Source organism: Crocuta crocuta, unplaced genomic scaffold (genome assembly GCF_008692635.1).
Source record: "Crocuta crocuta isolate KB4526 unplaced genomic scaffold, BGI_CrCroc_1.0 scaffold248, whole genome shotgun sequence".
Taxonomy (NCBI): domain Eukaryota; kingdom Metazoa; phylum Chordata; class Mammalia; order Carnivora; family Hyaenidae; genus Crocuta; species Crocuta crocuta.
Window position 1 is genome coordinate 3,980,576 of NW_027532409.1, and position 15,559 is coordinate 3,996,134.

Sequence of the window (15,559 nt, forward strand, 5' to 3'; positions counted from 1 at the left end):
GAAAATGGTATGGTGAGCCCTCACAACGTTACGGGATTACTGGATAAGCCAGCAACCCCACTGTGAGGTATGTACCCAAAAGAAGTGAAAGCAGGAAGTCAGACAGATGCCTGTACGCCCACGTTCACAGCAGCACCATCCACAGCAGTCAGAAGGTGCAAGCACTCTAAGTGTCCCCTACAGAGGAAGGGCACATACACGCAGTGAAATACGATTCAGCCTTACAGAAGGACATGCGAACACCTGCCACAACATGAACGAGCCCCAGAAGCCAGCACATCGAGTGAAATAAAATCAGTCACAAAAGGACAAATACTGTAGGATTCCACGGAAGTGAGGTTCCCAGAATAGTCAAATTCACAGCGACAGAGAGGAGAGTGGTGGGTGCATGGGCTGGGGGTGGAGGGAAGAGGGAATGGCGGGGTGGCATTTAATGGGTACAGAGATTCAGTTAGAAAAGATGAAAAAATTCTGGAAACGGATAGTGACAGGGGTTAAACAACAATGCAAATGTACTTACTGCCTCAGAACTGTACACTTAAAAATGGTTAAGATGGTAAATTTTATGTATTTTTTACCATAGTATTAAAAAAAAATCCTGGTTTTTGTTTTTTGTCTTTTTTTTTTTTTTTTAAAATAATCAGGCATTAGTTCCAGGCCCCCAGAAAACAAAACAAAGTTTTTGCTGAAGTAACAATGACGGACACTGAATCCCAAGTTAACAACATGCCCCACATCAGACAGGATTATGGGAAAGCTCTTTTGCTCCTCAGTAGACTCTTCCCCAGGGAGCAGCAGCCTGGTGACAAAATTTGAAGTCTGTGACAGAATCAATGAGAACTGTCGGTCTCCACCTACCTGATTCAAGCAGCATTTTTGCAAACATGGGATTCAAAGGAAACTCTGCTATTCTCATGCCAAGCGGCTCAGTTAGGCGACAGTCTTTGTCCAGACCTGCCAGGAGAAGAAAAAGGAAAATCAGAAGACAGACACCATTGTGTTGGAAGGTGTAGTTATCAACAGAATAAAAGATGACGTGTGCAAGAAAAGGCATCCAGGAGCTGACTCATGCTACCAAACTCCATCTGACACCAGGGTGCTATTACAGTAACAGAAAAGACCCCCTCTGAGCTCTTGAATACCCAATTTTGATAAACAGATACTTCTCATAGCTTCTATTCAAGGACTTAATTACAAGGAAATGGCTGTGCAGCCTCCCCTCCTTCCCACTCCCCTCACCCGCCCCAGTACCCACTCTTTCCAAGTGCAGATGTCCCAGAACGCACCCCACACCCTCTGCTCCTCCCCCAGCATGAGGCCAGACTATGAATCTGGACACGTGCCCACATCTCTCTTGGATGCTGGCACTAGGCACCAGAAGTATTCATCCAACTGCCTCCTGGGCAGTTTACTAATGTGATTCCCCACATCCCTCCTTGCCTCTTCTCCACTAGCCAATGTGCAGGCATTGGATTCCCGAGACGGTGACTGTTATTTTACTACCGTTGAGTCTATTCCCAAGATGTGCCGTTAAAATACATGCTGCAGAGCTCAGAGGAAGACAGAAAAGGTAATTTCCCTTCTGTTCCCATATAATCATCTCTTGAAAGGTGGTAATTCAGCTCATAACTGTTAATTAAGTCAGGTGGTTCCCCCTGCCTTCTCCAGCTTATTCAGGGCAGCGAAGAAACAGAAAATAATTTTAACTCTCATTGTGTTATATTAGAGAAAAATCAATCCAAATGAAAAACTTCTATGTAGTCAATGTTCTCTCATACTCGTTACAGACTGTTGCAGGAAAGCTCGCTCTCAGGCTCCTAGTACACACCTGAGAACAAGGGATGGGAACCGACTCCAGCTCACACTCACTCTGGGCTGAGTTGATGAAGACCCACCGAAGGGCCTTTTAGACCACTGACGATCCTTTACAGCAGTGATTGGCTATTCCTTCAGAGAGAAGCATCTTAAACGTAATGAATGAAGGTGGACCTCATACAAAAACATTAACCCAAAAATGGATCACAGGGGCACCTGGGTGGCTTGGTTGGTTGAGCATCTGACTTTGGCTCAGGTCATGATCCCACAGTTCATGAGTTCGAGCCCCGTATCAGGTTCTCTGCTGTCAGCACAGAGCCGACTTCGGATCCTCTGTCCTCCCCTCTCTCTGCCCCTCCCCAGCTCGTGCTCTCTCAAAAAATAAATAGACATAAAAAAAAGGGGGGGGGGGAATCACAGACATACTAAATGTAAGAGCTAAAAACTATAAAAACCTTTCAAAGAAAACCTAAGAGATCTCCATGCCCATGGGCTGGGCAATGGTTTCTTGGGTTAAGACACCAGACGTACATGCGAACAGAAGAAATAGACACACTGAACTACGTGAGTCCTTAAAGCTTTTGTACTACCAACGATGCCATCAAGAAAGGTAAAAAGCCAAACCCACGGAGATGGAGAAGTACTTACAAATCACAGATCTGATAAGAACTTATACCCAGAATACATACATAAAGAACTCCTCCAACTCAATAATAAAAAGACCCCCCTCAATAATAAAAAGACCCCCTCAATAATAAAAAGTAACCCCAGGAAAAATGGGCAAAGGATTTAAATGGACGTTTCTTGAAAGATCTACAAATGGCCAATAAGCACACCAAAAAGTGCTTAACATCATTAGTCATTAGGGAAATGCAAATCAAAACCACGAGACACCATTTCATATCCACTAGGATGACTTTAACACAAAACACAAATAACAGGCATTGGCAACTTGCTCTAATATTTACTATGCGAAGCAAGTGGAATCCTCATACATGGCTACTAAGAATATCCACCAAAAACTAAGTGCACAAATGTTTATAGCATTATTTATATTAGCCAAAAAGGGGGAAACAACCCAAATGCCCATCAGCTGCCCAGTGGATAAGGATATTATCTGGTATATCCAATCCACCCAATGCTACATTATTCACCCATAAAAGAAAATGAATTATCAACACATGCTATATATGAACCTGAACACATTGTGCTGAATGAAAGAAGCCAATCACAAAAGATCACCTATATGTGACTCCACTTCTGTGAAATGTCCCAAACAGGCACATCTACAGAGACAGAGACTGAGTTAGTAGTTGCCTAGGGTTGCAAGGAGGAGGGGACAGGGAGTGGGAGCAAGCCTGAATGGGTATGGGGTTTCTCTCTTAGGTGATGGAACTGTTCTAAATGTTCTAAACATGCGGTGATGGCTGCACAACCCTGTGAGTATACGAAAAGCCACAGAAGTGTACATTTTAAATGGGTAAATTCCATGGGACGTGAGTTATACCTCAATAAAGATGTTAAAAACCAACAAAACAACCTCAAAGGACAAAACCTCTAATGAAACTCACTACCACCAGACATTATCCTCACTCGGGGCAACATTCATAGAAAAAGGCAGGTACTTCCTCAAGAGATGAATTCGGGCTACAGTTTTCTCTATCTTAAGATAAAAACTACATTTTTTTAAAAGTCAGCTTCCTATCCAGCGCAGAGCCCAACATGGGGCTTGAACTTACGACCCTGAGGTCAAGACCTGAGCAGAGATGAAGAGTCGGACGCTTAACCCACTGAGTCACCCAGGCCATCCGACACTACAAGAGAAGAGAGAATAGAGGTTCCTTGATAACACGGTGTTTCCTTGCCCCAGAGAATTCCGCAGGCTGGTCATCAACCCAATTCTCCACAGCGAACTCCAGGAACGGAATGACGGGGAAGAGGGAGACAACAGTGAGCCTGAGATTTCAGGATGCCGCAGAGGGACTGAGAAAAAGGTTTGGAGAGGTAACATCTGAGATACTGGCAGGCACTCTTCTAGATGTCTTTCAAGAGTGTGGCTGCAATGATGATGATTAACAGCTTCTGATGTCCTGACATACTTCATATACTCATTGTCATAACTGGACTTCATGTACTATTCATCTAATTATGATCCCACCTTTATTTCAATAAAGCTTAAGGGTTGTTAAGAGGATCGTATATATGGCGAGAACCAATCCCACTCCTAAAGATACCAAGAGCCCTAATATGAACAGAAGCTAATACCATCTATTAGTAAACAAGTCAGGGAACACGTATGAGACAGGCATACCTCCCAGAGCGTAGAGTAACTCCAACGCCTGAACCATCGACTGTGCTGGAGGGGGCTGTAAAAACATAAAAATCCTCCTACATTAATGTCTTCGGGTACCAGACCTAAAATGCGACTATTTCCTGCTCAAATCTACTCTCCCCTCTTAGTGCCCCATACTTCCCGGCCTCCGTGCCTGTATTCATGTCAGCGCCCCCTGAGCTGTCCTTCCTCTCCTCAGCATCCTTAGTACTCCTGGGTCTTCAACCTCAGCTTGATTAAACATCGACCTTTGAGGCCCTCCCCACACCCCCCTCCATCAGAAGGGATGCCTCCCTACTGCGAGCAACCTCCCTGTTTTCCTCCACTCTCATCGGACATGTCTGGTTTTTTACTCCATAGTCTCAACCTTCCACTCCAGCAGTCCCTGTGGCCAACCCCGGACCACCCAGAGCCCGGCCTTGCCCACAACAGGCAAATAACGTGCGTGGAATCTGAATTTCTGAAAACAACAGAGAATGCCATGCAATCTGAAGCTAAACAAAGCTGCTACTGGGACCTTCAGTCTCTGAATCCAAATCACATCCCTAGTATTTTCGCCTAACCACACACACCTAGTTCTCTCTGGCCTCGTCCGATGTGTGAGCATATGTAAATACTGTGTTTTAACACAGATGGAAGGACTGCATAATTTTAGTTTGTTTTTCTGACTGTACGATTTTCTGTTTTCCTTCTGTTTTTTTTTACCCACGGGAACTTCACAGAGATTACTTGGGATGGCTGCGTGATAGTCCACTAAGGTCCTACTCGGTAAAATGAGCCATTTTAACCTGGCAACGGACTTGTTTCCAGGTCTTTGCTACATAATTAACACTGCTAAATATACAAAGTTACATGTGCCCTGTGATTTCAATTGTAAAGAAAAAAAAAAAAAAGAACAACACAGTTTCAGGAGAAAATAACCAGAGGGAAATAGACAAAGATGAATTGGTATATTCCTCATTCTTCAATTGTCCAAAAGTTTATGATTTTCATTATTCTATTTACAAATTTGATATACCATGATACTATAAACATGTTCATACGTGTGTGGTTTTTTTTCTTCTTTTGAATTATTTCTCAGGAGAAATTTCCTTGAGAAGAAATACCCGGCATGTCTAGGGCTCGTAAAATAATGTCAGAAAGCCCTCCAGGACTGAAACGGAGGATACAACTGCTTTCCCAAACTGTGCCGGCTTTGGATTTTACCATTTTCCTTCATGTTTGATCACTTAACTAATGTAGAGCGGTACCTCACAGCTCTCTCAGTTCGCACTTATTTGTCTTCTGGAGAAGCTAAACATCATCGATCCACTGTCCACCTATTCTGCTGCTTCCTTTCCTTTGGCTCCTTCGTCAGTAGGTATATCTCACAAATTCCAAACGATGCCTGAAAACTCTGCAGTTTCTCAAGTGCTGATACGTCTTTTTTGCCCTTATACATATTCCTTTCATCCTAGATCTGAGGCTTTTCTTGAGGTTCTAATTTGCATGTACTGTTATCTTTTCTTTATAATTTCGTACGTACACCAATAATTGGAGAGTGTATTTTTCCTGCACTTTTGGTAAACACACAATTATTTTCTTTAGGACAGAGATCGACATTTTCTATTCCTTCATTCACCCAGTTCATCATGACATACATGACATTAGGGACTTTATCACCTGAGAATCCAGGCTTGTCACACCACAGAACAATGCAATCAGGACAGAACAAAGAGTTAAGATTCAAGTCTTCAAATCATAAAAATTCAGAAAGAAAACATGACTAAATGTTTATTAACTGACCTAGATATGGGGAAGTGTTTCATAAGCAAAGGAGTAACAGAACAAATCACAGAGACAAAGAATAATTTTACTGTGGAAATATTTATAACGTCTGCACATTTAAAAAACAAACTAAAAAACAGTAAAATACAAGTAACTAGGAAAACCATTTCCAAGAAATACTACAGACAAAGGTTAATGTCTTTAATAATTAAAGGACTCTTAAAAATCACAATAGACACAAACTCTAACAGAGAAATGGCTTAACAATTCAGAAGAAATATAAAGGGGACAATAAATCATTTTTTTTTAACTGTCTCTGAAGAAATCAAATAATAAGGAACAGATATTTTTCCTTCCTCCCTCCCGCTAATCAAATCAGCAAAAACTTCTAAGAAAATAACACGGCCTCAGGGAGGCACCATGAGAGGGGCACGGGGCACTGCCAGACGTTAGGTATAAAGCAATCTGGCCACATGTCAATGATGTACAAAACGCCCATGGCCGTTTGACCCAATAACTTCACTCCTGGAAACCTGTCTCCAGAAATAATTGGGAATGCGATCAGCCACAAGGACGCCCCCTGCAGCTCTCCCCCAGCTGGGAAGCTCCCTCACGCAGGCCTATACACACTCGCTGTCCTGGCTCCCCCCACCCCCCATCTGGTGAAATCCTACTTGGGTTTCAGGTCTCACTTCGCACACGACTAACCAGGTGGGGGCCCTTCCTCTGTGTCTCAGAGCATCGGGCCCACGTCTGTCATCACCCAGTGACTTGTCTCCCCACCAGCAGACGAGTAGAGGTCACTGCATCCGCCGTGTCTGGCTCCACTCCCCCATACCTTGCAAGGGCCTGGTGCGAAGTAGCACACGACACATGAGTTAAGTGGAAATAAAAAGGTAAAGTGATGTGCTCTGCTCTATCTAATGTCCTGACACTCACTCGTGAGTGCTCCAGACAGAAGGCAGGACTTACCGACATGAAGTGGAACCTGAGGACGTTGTCGATCCCCAGCGCTTTCAGCTGTAGGATGACAGGTGCCAAATTGCTACGCTGCATCTCAGGGACAGTGCATTGAGGCAGCTTGTCAAAGGCTTCCTCTGAGGAAAGGAAATCAGAACTGTTTGGGGTCAAATGCCACAGTCAAATGCAATCGTTATGCCCAAGGCACAGTTTTTCTTCTCTAACAAGAGGCTCCAAGATTCTAGGATCAGATGCATAGGATATCAGAAAACAAAGTTGTTTCATATTCAGAAAAGACCACTCTATTTAAAAATCACCTTAGCCATTTATATCTTTATAAACAATATATCTTTTTTTTTTTTTGAGAGAGAGAGACAGAGAGAACATGAGTTGGGGAGGAGCAGAGAGAGAGAGAGAGAGAGAGAGAGAGAGACAAAGGATCCAAAACAGGCTCTATACTGTCAGCAGAGAGCCCGATGTGGGGCTCAAACTTACAAACCGGGAGATCATGATCTGAGCCAAAGTCAGATGCTTAACCAACTGAGCCACCCAGGAGACCCCCCGCCTCCCCCACTTTTCTTTATTTTTGAGAGAGAATCTTTATAAAAGTCTATCCTTTTAAGATTTTTTTTAATGTGCTATTTGTCAGCAAAACATTAAGTCAAAGCAAAAAGCACTTGCTGAATCCCCACGGGTGCCCAGGCCCCACTACCTCTGTTTGGGCCACAGCAAGCCTAGAAGGTCAGAATTGCACATACCAGCAAAGAACAAGCTCAAAGCAAATCACCAAAACAGGAGCCACAATATAGCAAATGATAAAATCTTACAAAGAGCAAAACTCGTCCAAATCTACCTTTTAAAACCAACAGGCCAGGCATACGTCATGCTCAGAATCTGATGCTGCCCTAGACAGATCAAGGAAAGCTTACATGCCCCATCAGGAACAAAAGGTGGCCGACAGGAAAAAGCACCACAAGGCACAGAGATACCAAGAATGGGAGGCACAGGAGAGGGCGTAGGGAGAATGAGGCTTTGGGAGGTCTTTTAATAAAAGCCTGGCAAATGGGCTAGGGGAGCGGGGGGCGGGGAGGGAGAGGGAGGAAGGGATTAAATCACTTTTGTAGACATTCAGAAAGCTTCCGGATTATACAGAACATGCTGCACCTGCAAAATCCCTCTCACATCAGTCAATGTTCTAAGTGTGCACACCCTCTAACACAAGGCTCCCCCGACCTCCGTGCACATTGTAAGGCTTTACTTAACTAAGGAAAGAAAACAACAACAAAAGAAGAAATAGCACTATCCCCAAAGAACTTCAAAAATGTTCTGAGGAAACAGACAACCGATATTCTCTGAACTGATGGGTACAAATTGCCAAATGTACGGGTCTAACTGGAAGGTTCAGAATAACAGGCAACAGCAGGAAGTTCCAAAGGGATTCTCCCTCCCTTTCAAGAGTATTTGGGGGATAGCTTTGGGGACAGCCCTGTTTTCCAAGCACACTGCTGACCAGGGGAGAGCAAAGTCATCAGTACGAGACAGCCCTGCTGAGATACCACTCACAGCAAACAGCACTTCTGAAGAGATCAAGGACACTCCATTAAACTCTGCTGAGGACCCGAGTATACAAGGCCCAGGGCCAGGAGCTGCGGGAACAGCTCTGAGGAGCTTCAGGGATATGAAAGGGCTGGGACCAAGACCGAAAACAGCCAAGCTCCAAGGCTGGGTCCCAGCCAACAGGCCTCCTGAGGCTCCTGAGGGAAAATGGAGGCTCAGGGAAGGAGGAAGCACAGTCATCAGCGGAAGCACCTGAGGTCACTTCATGAGGAAGCTGCCATCTGAGAAAGGATTTGAAGGATAAGAGGGACTGGCTGGGCAGAGGAAACAACCCGAGGAAACGTACCAAAGGTATGAGAAGTGGGTGTGCAGAGACAGAAGGTATGTTTGGGAAGAGCACAGTTCAGCGCGGACGCAGGGCAGAGCAGGGTCCGTGGGCGGTGGCAGAAGGTGAGGATGAGTCCTGGAGGGTGCTGGGAACAGTGAAGGGCGTGAGCACATCTGCTCAGGGCCACATTCAGTGAAGGCGCATCTGGAAGCTGCTTAGCCAAGACGGCCTAGAGGCTGGGTGCTAAGGCACCCCATTTCTGTCAGGCAAGCCCTACCCAACCCCACTCCACTGACACTGTTCCCGCTAAGGAAGTCAGGGAGTTTTCAACCGAATCTACCTGCCTATCTTTAGTCTGCAGTCTACGATCTTATTTCTTTGGAGCATGAGACAATGCTGGCCATTTCTTCTTTAAAATTAACTTCAGCTCCTCAAAAAGTTGAACACAGAATTATCCTATGACCCCAAAATTCCACTCACAGGCTTATGCTCCAAAGAATTAAAACCAGGTACTCAAACACACATTTTCATAGCCGCAACTATTCACAAAAGCCAAAAGGTAGAAATAATCATCTGATGAATGGATAAACAAACTGTGGTATAGCCATCCTGTGGAATATTATTCAGCCATCAAAAAGAATGAAGTACTGTGGCACCTGGGGGGCTCAGTCGGTTAAGTGTCCAATTTCAGTCAGATCATGATCTCATAGTTCGTAAGTTTGAGCCCCGTGTCAGGCTCTGTGCTGATAGCTCAGAGCCTGGAGCCTGTTTCAGATTCTTGGTCTCCCTCTCTCTGCCCCTCTCCCACTTATGCTCTGTCTCTGTCTGTCTCTCTCTCAAAAATAAACAAACATAAAAAAAAAAAAAGAATGAAGTACTAATACCACAGAGATGAGCCTGGAAAACATCTAGCACTCATTATGCTAAATTGAAAGAAGCCAGACACAGAAGGTCAGTACTGTATGATCCCATTTATATGAACTATCCCAAACAGAAAGATGCACTGAGACAGAACAGACTGGTGGTTGCCAGGGGGCAGGGAGGAATGAAGAATCTGCCTAATGGGTAAGGAGGTACAGACATATTCTGACACTACACAGAGCCGCTGGCGCACACTACAAATGTAATAAATCCCACTCACCTGGTGGATTTAAATGGTTAATTTTATGTTATGTGAATGCCACCTCAATACATTTATTTTCAAGCATCTTGAAACTGTCTCATCTCCTAAATGTACAGGTGCTTTCAGGCTCAGTTCTCTCCTCTCCAATCTTTCTTTCCTCTTTAGTGCCTTCAATGGTGGAAGAGCCTTACCACTGTGGCCTCAGTCTCTGCCTCCCCATGTCCCATGAATGCTCCTTACCCACCTCCTCCACACCAAGTACCTGTACATTCCGTTCCCTCTGCCTGGTGCTTATCCCTCCACCTGGATGACCACTGGGCAGCCAGTAAGATCAGGCACGAATAGTCGATTGTGGAGCCCTCCTCAATGGGATAACTCTCTGCTCTCTGTTTCCAAGGCTCATTCTGTTACAGCAGCCCCGTCACACCGTAACATGCCAATCTGTTTCTGGGGCGACTCTACCCCCCGTCTGCCTGCCACACACCCACAGACCAACATCTCTCCTGGTCCTGGGTCTCCAAACCCTGGCATGATGGCTGCACACAGCAGGTCCTCTGTAAACAAACATGTGCTACAAAAAAAGCCTAACGTCAAGGACTGAATAAGGGTGATGGTTCTCGGAAGGAAAGAAGAAACAAATGACAAAAACCCTGATCTGGGAAGTGAGGGCAGATGGATACTGGACAGAGGAAGGAATTAAGACCAGTGTGAAAGTCAGGTCTAGACACCTGTGAGACACCCTGGTGCCATCACCCACAAAAAAGGAGCAGAGAAAGAGAGAAAGGAGCTCTAGAGATGCCGTTGAAGGCAAGGCCGTCTTCAGGCTGGAGAGAAGGTTCCTTATGGGCTGGGACAGTCTTCATCGGAATTTTATCTTGTTCCCTCAGAGTCTCGCGTGGTGACTGGCACAGAGCAGGAGCGGAGCACTTACTGGTTCTCCGTCAGTGGTCTCAGGACAGAGCCCCCTATTTTTGCTCTGCAAAGACACTCTGAGCCAGAGGTCAAGATGGAACCCAGCGTGAGGCCTCACAGGGCTCAGGGGTCCCAGAACAAGAAAGCAGCATATGAAGCTAAGGGAAAGGTAAGAAAGACAGGACATGTGGCCCAGGCTACAAGGTCACATGGCCACAGTCAGGTCTGCACCCAGACAGGAGGGTGGAATGGGGACGGCAAATAACTGCTGACTCATGCATGGGCCAGCTCTGGCCAATGGAAGCAGGGGCAAAAAAGTGCTAAGTTTAGAGTCAAGAAAGCAGCGGGCGCCAAGGGGCCTGCACGGGGGTCTGGATTTTCCGTGAAGTTCTGCCCATTAGGGGAAATGTGTGACCTTCCCCAGTGCTCAGGCTTCACCATGGGAGAGTCAAAACCCTCAAAGAAAGCCACACTAACCTGTATAAAGGCGGTAACACTTTCCCGAACGGCTGCGGCCACCACGTCCTGCGCGCTGGTTGGCTGATGCCTGGGACACGGGGACCACCACCAAGCACTCGATGGCCGTCCTGGGATTGTAGGCTCGGAGTTTCACGAAGCCACAGTCGATCACATAGACAATCCCACTGATGGTAATGGAGGTTTCAGCCACATTGGTGGCTACTATCACCTGAGTCCCCAAAGGAAGAAGAGTAAAAAGGAGTTGTTTAGATCTTTTCACTTTTAAGAAACTACTCAAAAGCCTACACCATTTAGTGACGATATTTCCAACAGTGTAGAATCTGTAAGAGTCAGTGTGATAGACTGGAAAGGACAGGAGCTTTAGGGTCAGCGTGCCCTGGGTTTGAAATCTGCCGAAGGTGTGACTTTGGACAAGTTACTTGACTTCCTGCACAGTCCCTCACCTATGTAATATGCACCCCTCCTGGGTGATGGAGGGGATCAAAGGTGAACTATATACATAAAGTACTTATAGCCTGGTGCTTGGCCCATAATAAATACTCAACAAATGTTAAGTTTTTGCCTTTGGCACAACTGAAGGACATCGCCACCTCGTACATCCTTATTTATCTGCTCACATTTGAACCATTCCTGAGAATCGGTCTGTACTCTGCAGGTACTGCTCAAGCGTTGGGGATGTGCGACGCACAAGGTCAGGGCCCCTGTCCTCCCAGAGTCTGCATCCCAGGAGTGAGTGTGAACAAGCAGACCACCTCAGAGTGACAAGTACTATGAAGAAAATGCAACAGAGTAATAAGACGACGTCGCTGAGCGAAGTGTTCATTATATGTTACATCATCATCATAATAATGCGGTGTGCTACTGTGGACGGCCAAGGAAAGTCTCTCTAGAAGATTTTGAGCTGAGGCCCGAGGAACAAGCAGCAGTCAACCCTACAGAGACCCAGGCAGAAGAAACAGTTCAAAGGAAAAAGGGAAGCTCAAGATGAGGCTGGAGGACACCGGGACCAGAGCACGTGCAGTCTCTGGGCCACCAGCTGGCGTAGCATTTTATTCCCAGTGCACTGGGCACTGAAGCAGCAAGGAACAGGAGTAATAGCACTCAGACCCTTTTAAAAGCACTTTCACATCTATCATTTCATAAAAACACACATTTAATAGTTTAGCTAGACAAGCACCTGTCCAAAGTTGCTATTATTTATGCCTCACAGTGGAGAAGACCGGGCCTTGAGGCTGAGAACCTCACCCAGGCCCGGAGGAGCGCAGGCACAGCCTCCGGACTGGCTGGCCACAGTTCACGTGCGGCCGGGCAGACTTGCGCTGCTCCATCCCAGTGGCCAGGACGCTGACCGACTTCTTCCAGTGGTCAGAACTGGGAGTGGATCCTCCGACCCTCCCTCACCTACCGTATTCTCCACCCTTTGCTGAGGAAGATCTACAGCACGCCAGCTTCAGGCCAGTTCTGGGCCTTCCTCGTCCACCGCAAGGAGGAGCACGGCTCAGAGGACCATGAGCAGGACACAGACTGGCTGCCTGCTCTTTCCTTCCAATTAACAGTTCTCAAAACACCCTTCCCCACCCCAATCTCAAGGCTAAGTATTTTTAAAACCACACTTTGAATTAATTGATCTGAACTTGGCTCTATAGGCTGATGCCTAAAATGAGTGGTTTAGAAACCATTTGTAGTAACCCATCTCCCGTTCCTGACTGACCACAATCCACTGCGACAGTCACGTAAGGGAATCTAGTCTGTACCATGGGGAACAATATGAAGCAGACAGAAAAGAGGCAAAGAGAAGTCATTTGTTCTGATAACTACCAGAGTGATCCTTCTGCAGGGACACGTTTAGAGATTTTGGCAACACGCTATTTACCGTGTGCCTCTAGATCTACTGCACAGAAACCTGGACCTAAAAGTCTTAAAGGAACCGTCCTGTTTACCAAGTTCCACTTCAACTGAAAAATAAACAAACCAAGAACCTTCCCGGTGCATAGCAAAGGGGCACCCACATCACAGATGGCTGCAAAGGGCCCTGGTCAGTGGATTAGTCTCACCTTTCTGACGCTGTGTGACACCCTCTCAAACACCTTCATTTGCTCGAAGGAAGGCAGTCCCGCGTACATGGGGAGGACCCGCAGGTGTCTCCTCATCCCTGTTCGACTGAGCGCCCGAGCCTGCTCGATGAGCATAGACACGACCGTTTCCACCTCTTCCTACAAACATCAAACCAGGAGGTCAGTCTGAAGCATGTCATTTTACCAGATTTGAAAGAAAATGAAAGTCAGGATTGGAATTTTACTGTGGCGGGATTCCTGATTTCCAGTGCGAGCACACACTGCCCTGGGGTGGTTGTTAACCAAACGCTACTGAACGGTGGTGCCTATGGCGTGAAAATTTGCAACCGCCGGATTCATTACTGACATCTGTACCACCGGCAGGGACTCTGAGAGCCCCCGATGTATGAAAACAATGACTGGTTCACTCGGCTTTCATGTGCTGTGACAAACGAAGCGTGGCCTACGTGCGGACAAGCCGTGACCTATAAAATCACGACAGCTTTCTGCAGGAAAGACGGCTGCACTGTGGGCAGTGTTCGACGGTGGAGAAGGCTACGGTGGAGGGTGGTTCTGAACAGTGCGCCCCCCCCTCAGTGAGCACCAGGGCTTGTTCGGGTAATTTCCAGGGCTGTGCCCGTTCGCCTCCCCCACCCCGGCCCCCACCCCAGGAGGAGCGGTATCGCCAGCGGGGTGGGGGTGGGGGAGCATGCAGCAGCAACACCACGCACGACGTGTACCTAACACAGTATTTCCTCCTCATAAACAAAACAGCCCGCTGACTGCATCGTTTACTTTGGAATCAACTAAATACATTTAAAGTACGCTGAACCCTCTGCAGACAGAACAGGTGGGAGCTAATGAGGCCCTGACAATACAGTCAGTAGAAGAAGGACATCAATCCAAACAATTTTTTTATGTAATTAAGTAATCACAAGATACAATAAAATATGAAATAAACAGCTAAGTAGAGGAACAGGCCCCTGTGTTAATTCTGGTGTTGCCTTAACATGTCTGTTTATCAGAGAAAATTCCAGTGGAATTACCTGGCCAGTAAGAAAGGCTAGTATGTCTCCATCTCCCTCCGTCTGGTGAATTTTCATCACAGTTTCTACAGTTGATTTGATATAATCTGGAACAGGACTGAAAAGACGTAGGTGATAAATTCATCATTAGAACATGCTCATTAATTATAGATTAATTACCCTAACAATCTGGCAGCAATGCCTCATGAAAGTGAGTTTGGGCCTGCCTGACAGGTAAACAGTATGTGAATAAATAAAATAGTCACTCGTCACTCCATTTTTGCCTTTTTTTAAAGGCAGCATTCAAAAGTAATCCATAGGGACGCCTGGGTGGCTTGTTGGTTAAGCATCCAACTCTCGACTTCAGCTCAGGTCATGATCTCATGGTTCCTAAGATCGAGTCCCATGTCAGGCTGTGCACTGACAATGTGGTGCCTGCTTGAGATTCTCTCTCTCTCTCTCTCTCTCTCTCTCTCTCTGCGCTTCCCCTGCTCACGCACATGCATGCTCTCGCTCTCTCAAAATAAGTAACCCATGATTACATGTATACCATGATTCTTAGCTTTACCTGCAAAGAAATAAAAACCCACGCACATAAATGTGCCATCTTTAGCATGCAAAGAAGGCTGGTCAGCGAAAACTGAGGGCTATGGTTCCAGTACTAAAAGCCACACTCCTTCCATGTTCCCTCCTGACCAATGGCAGCGAGTCTGGGTGGGGTGTTCAAAGCTAATGGATGCACTGTCCGGCGAGAACAACTCAGGAGTCGGAATCACACCTCTGGACTTAGCAACCACTATACCAGGCCCCTGAGCTTCGTCTATGTGGTGACTGGGCGTAGGAGTTAGGATGGACCCTTCTTTTCTAAGGGGGCTCCTCCCTTCCATGTCACCCAGGCCTTCTCGCTAAGACGTAGAGAGCTGAGAGCCAAAGGATTCAAATCATTACTGCTGCTCCCAGACAGGCAGGTTGTCCACCCCGGCTCTGAGGACTAAGAAGCCTCCTCCCTGGAATCTTGTCACCACTTGGCTCTTTCCCACTGAGACAGTGAGCACAGACTCACAGAAATCTGCAAATCAGCGTCGAGAGATTCAAATGCATTTAGCAGTGATACTGAGCAGGGCTCCAGAACATCCTGTCCTGTCGGTGACAGGAGACACAAAGCATGGCCCTCTCCCCGCCTGGGGGGCCGTCAGGAGACACGAA

At 46.4% G+C, this 15,559-nt stretch overlaps 1 protein-coding gene across 3 annotated transcripts in view; it reads right to left on the bottom strand.

The window, feature by feature from the left end:
• Positions 1 to 15,559, bottom strand: part of DHX35 (DEAH-box helicase 35) — a 65,021-nt gene that overhangs the window by 16,113 nt on the left and 33,349 nt on the right. For all 3 annotated transcript variants that reach the window (XM_077778864.1, XM_077778863.1, XM_077778862.1), the window contains 6 exons: positions 14,375 to 14,471; positions 13,329 to 13,487; positions 11,272 to 11,482; positions 6,887 to 7,011; positions 4,127 to 4,181; positions 859 to 954 (listed from right to left, as the gene is read on the bottom strand). In XM_077778864.1, coding sequence (XP_077634990.1) covers positions 859 to 954; positions 4,127 to 4,181; positions 6,887 to 7,011; positions 11,272 to 11,482; positions 13,329 to 13,487; positions 14,375 to 14,471 — 743 coding nt within the window. The remainder of the gene's footprint in view (positions 1 to 858; positions 955 to 4,126; positions 4,182 to 6,886; positions 7,012 to 11,271; positions 11,483 to 13,328; positions 13,488 to 14,374; positions 14,472 to 15,559) is intronic.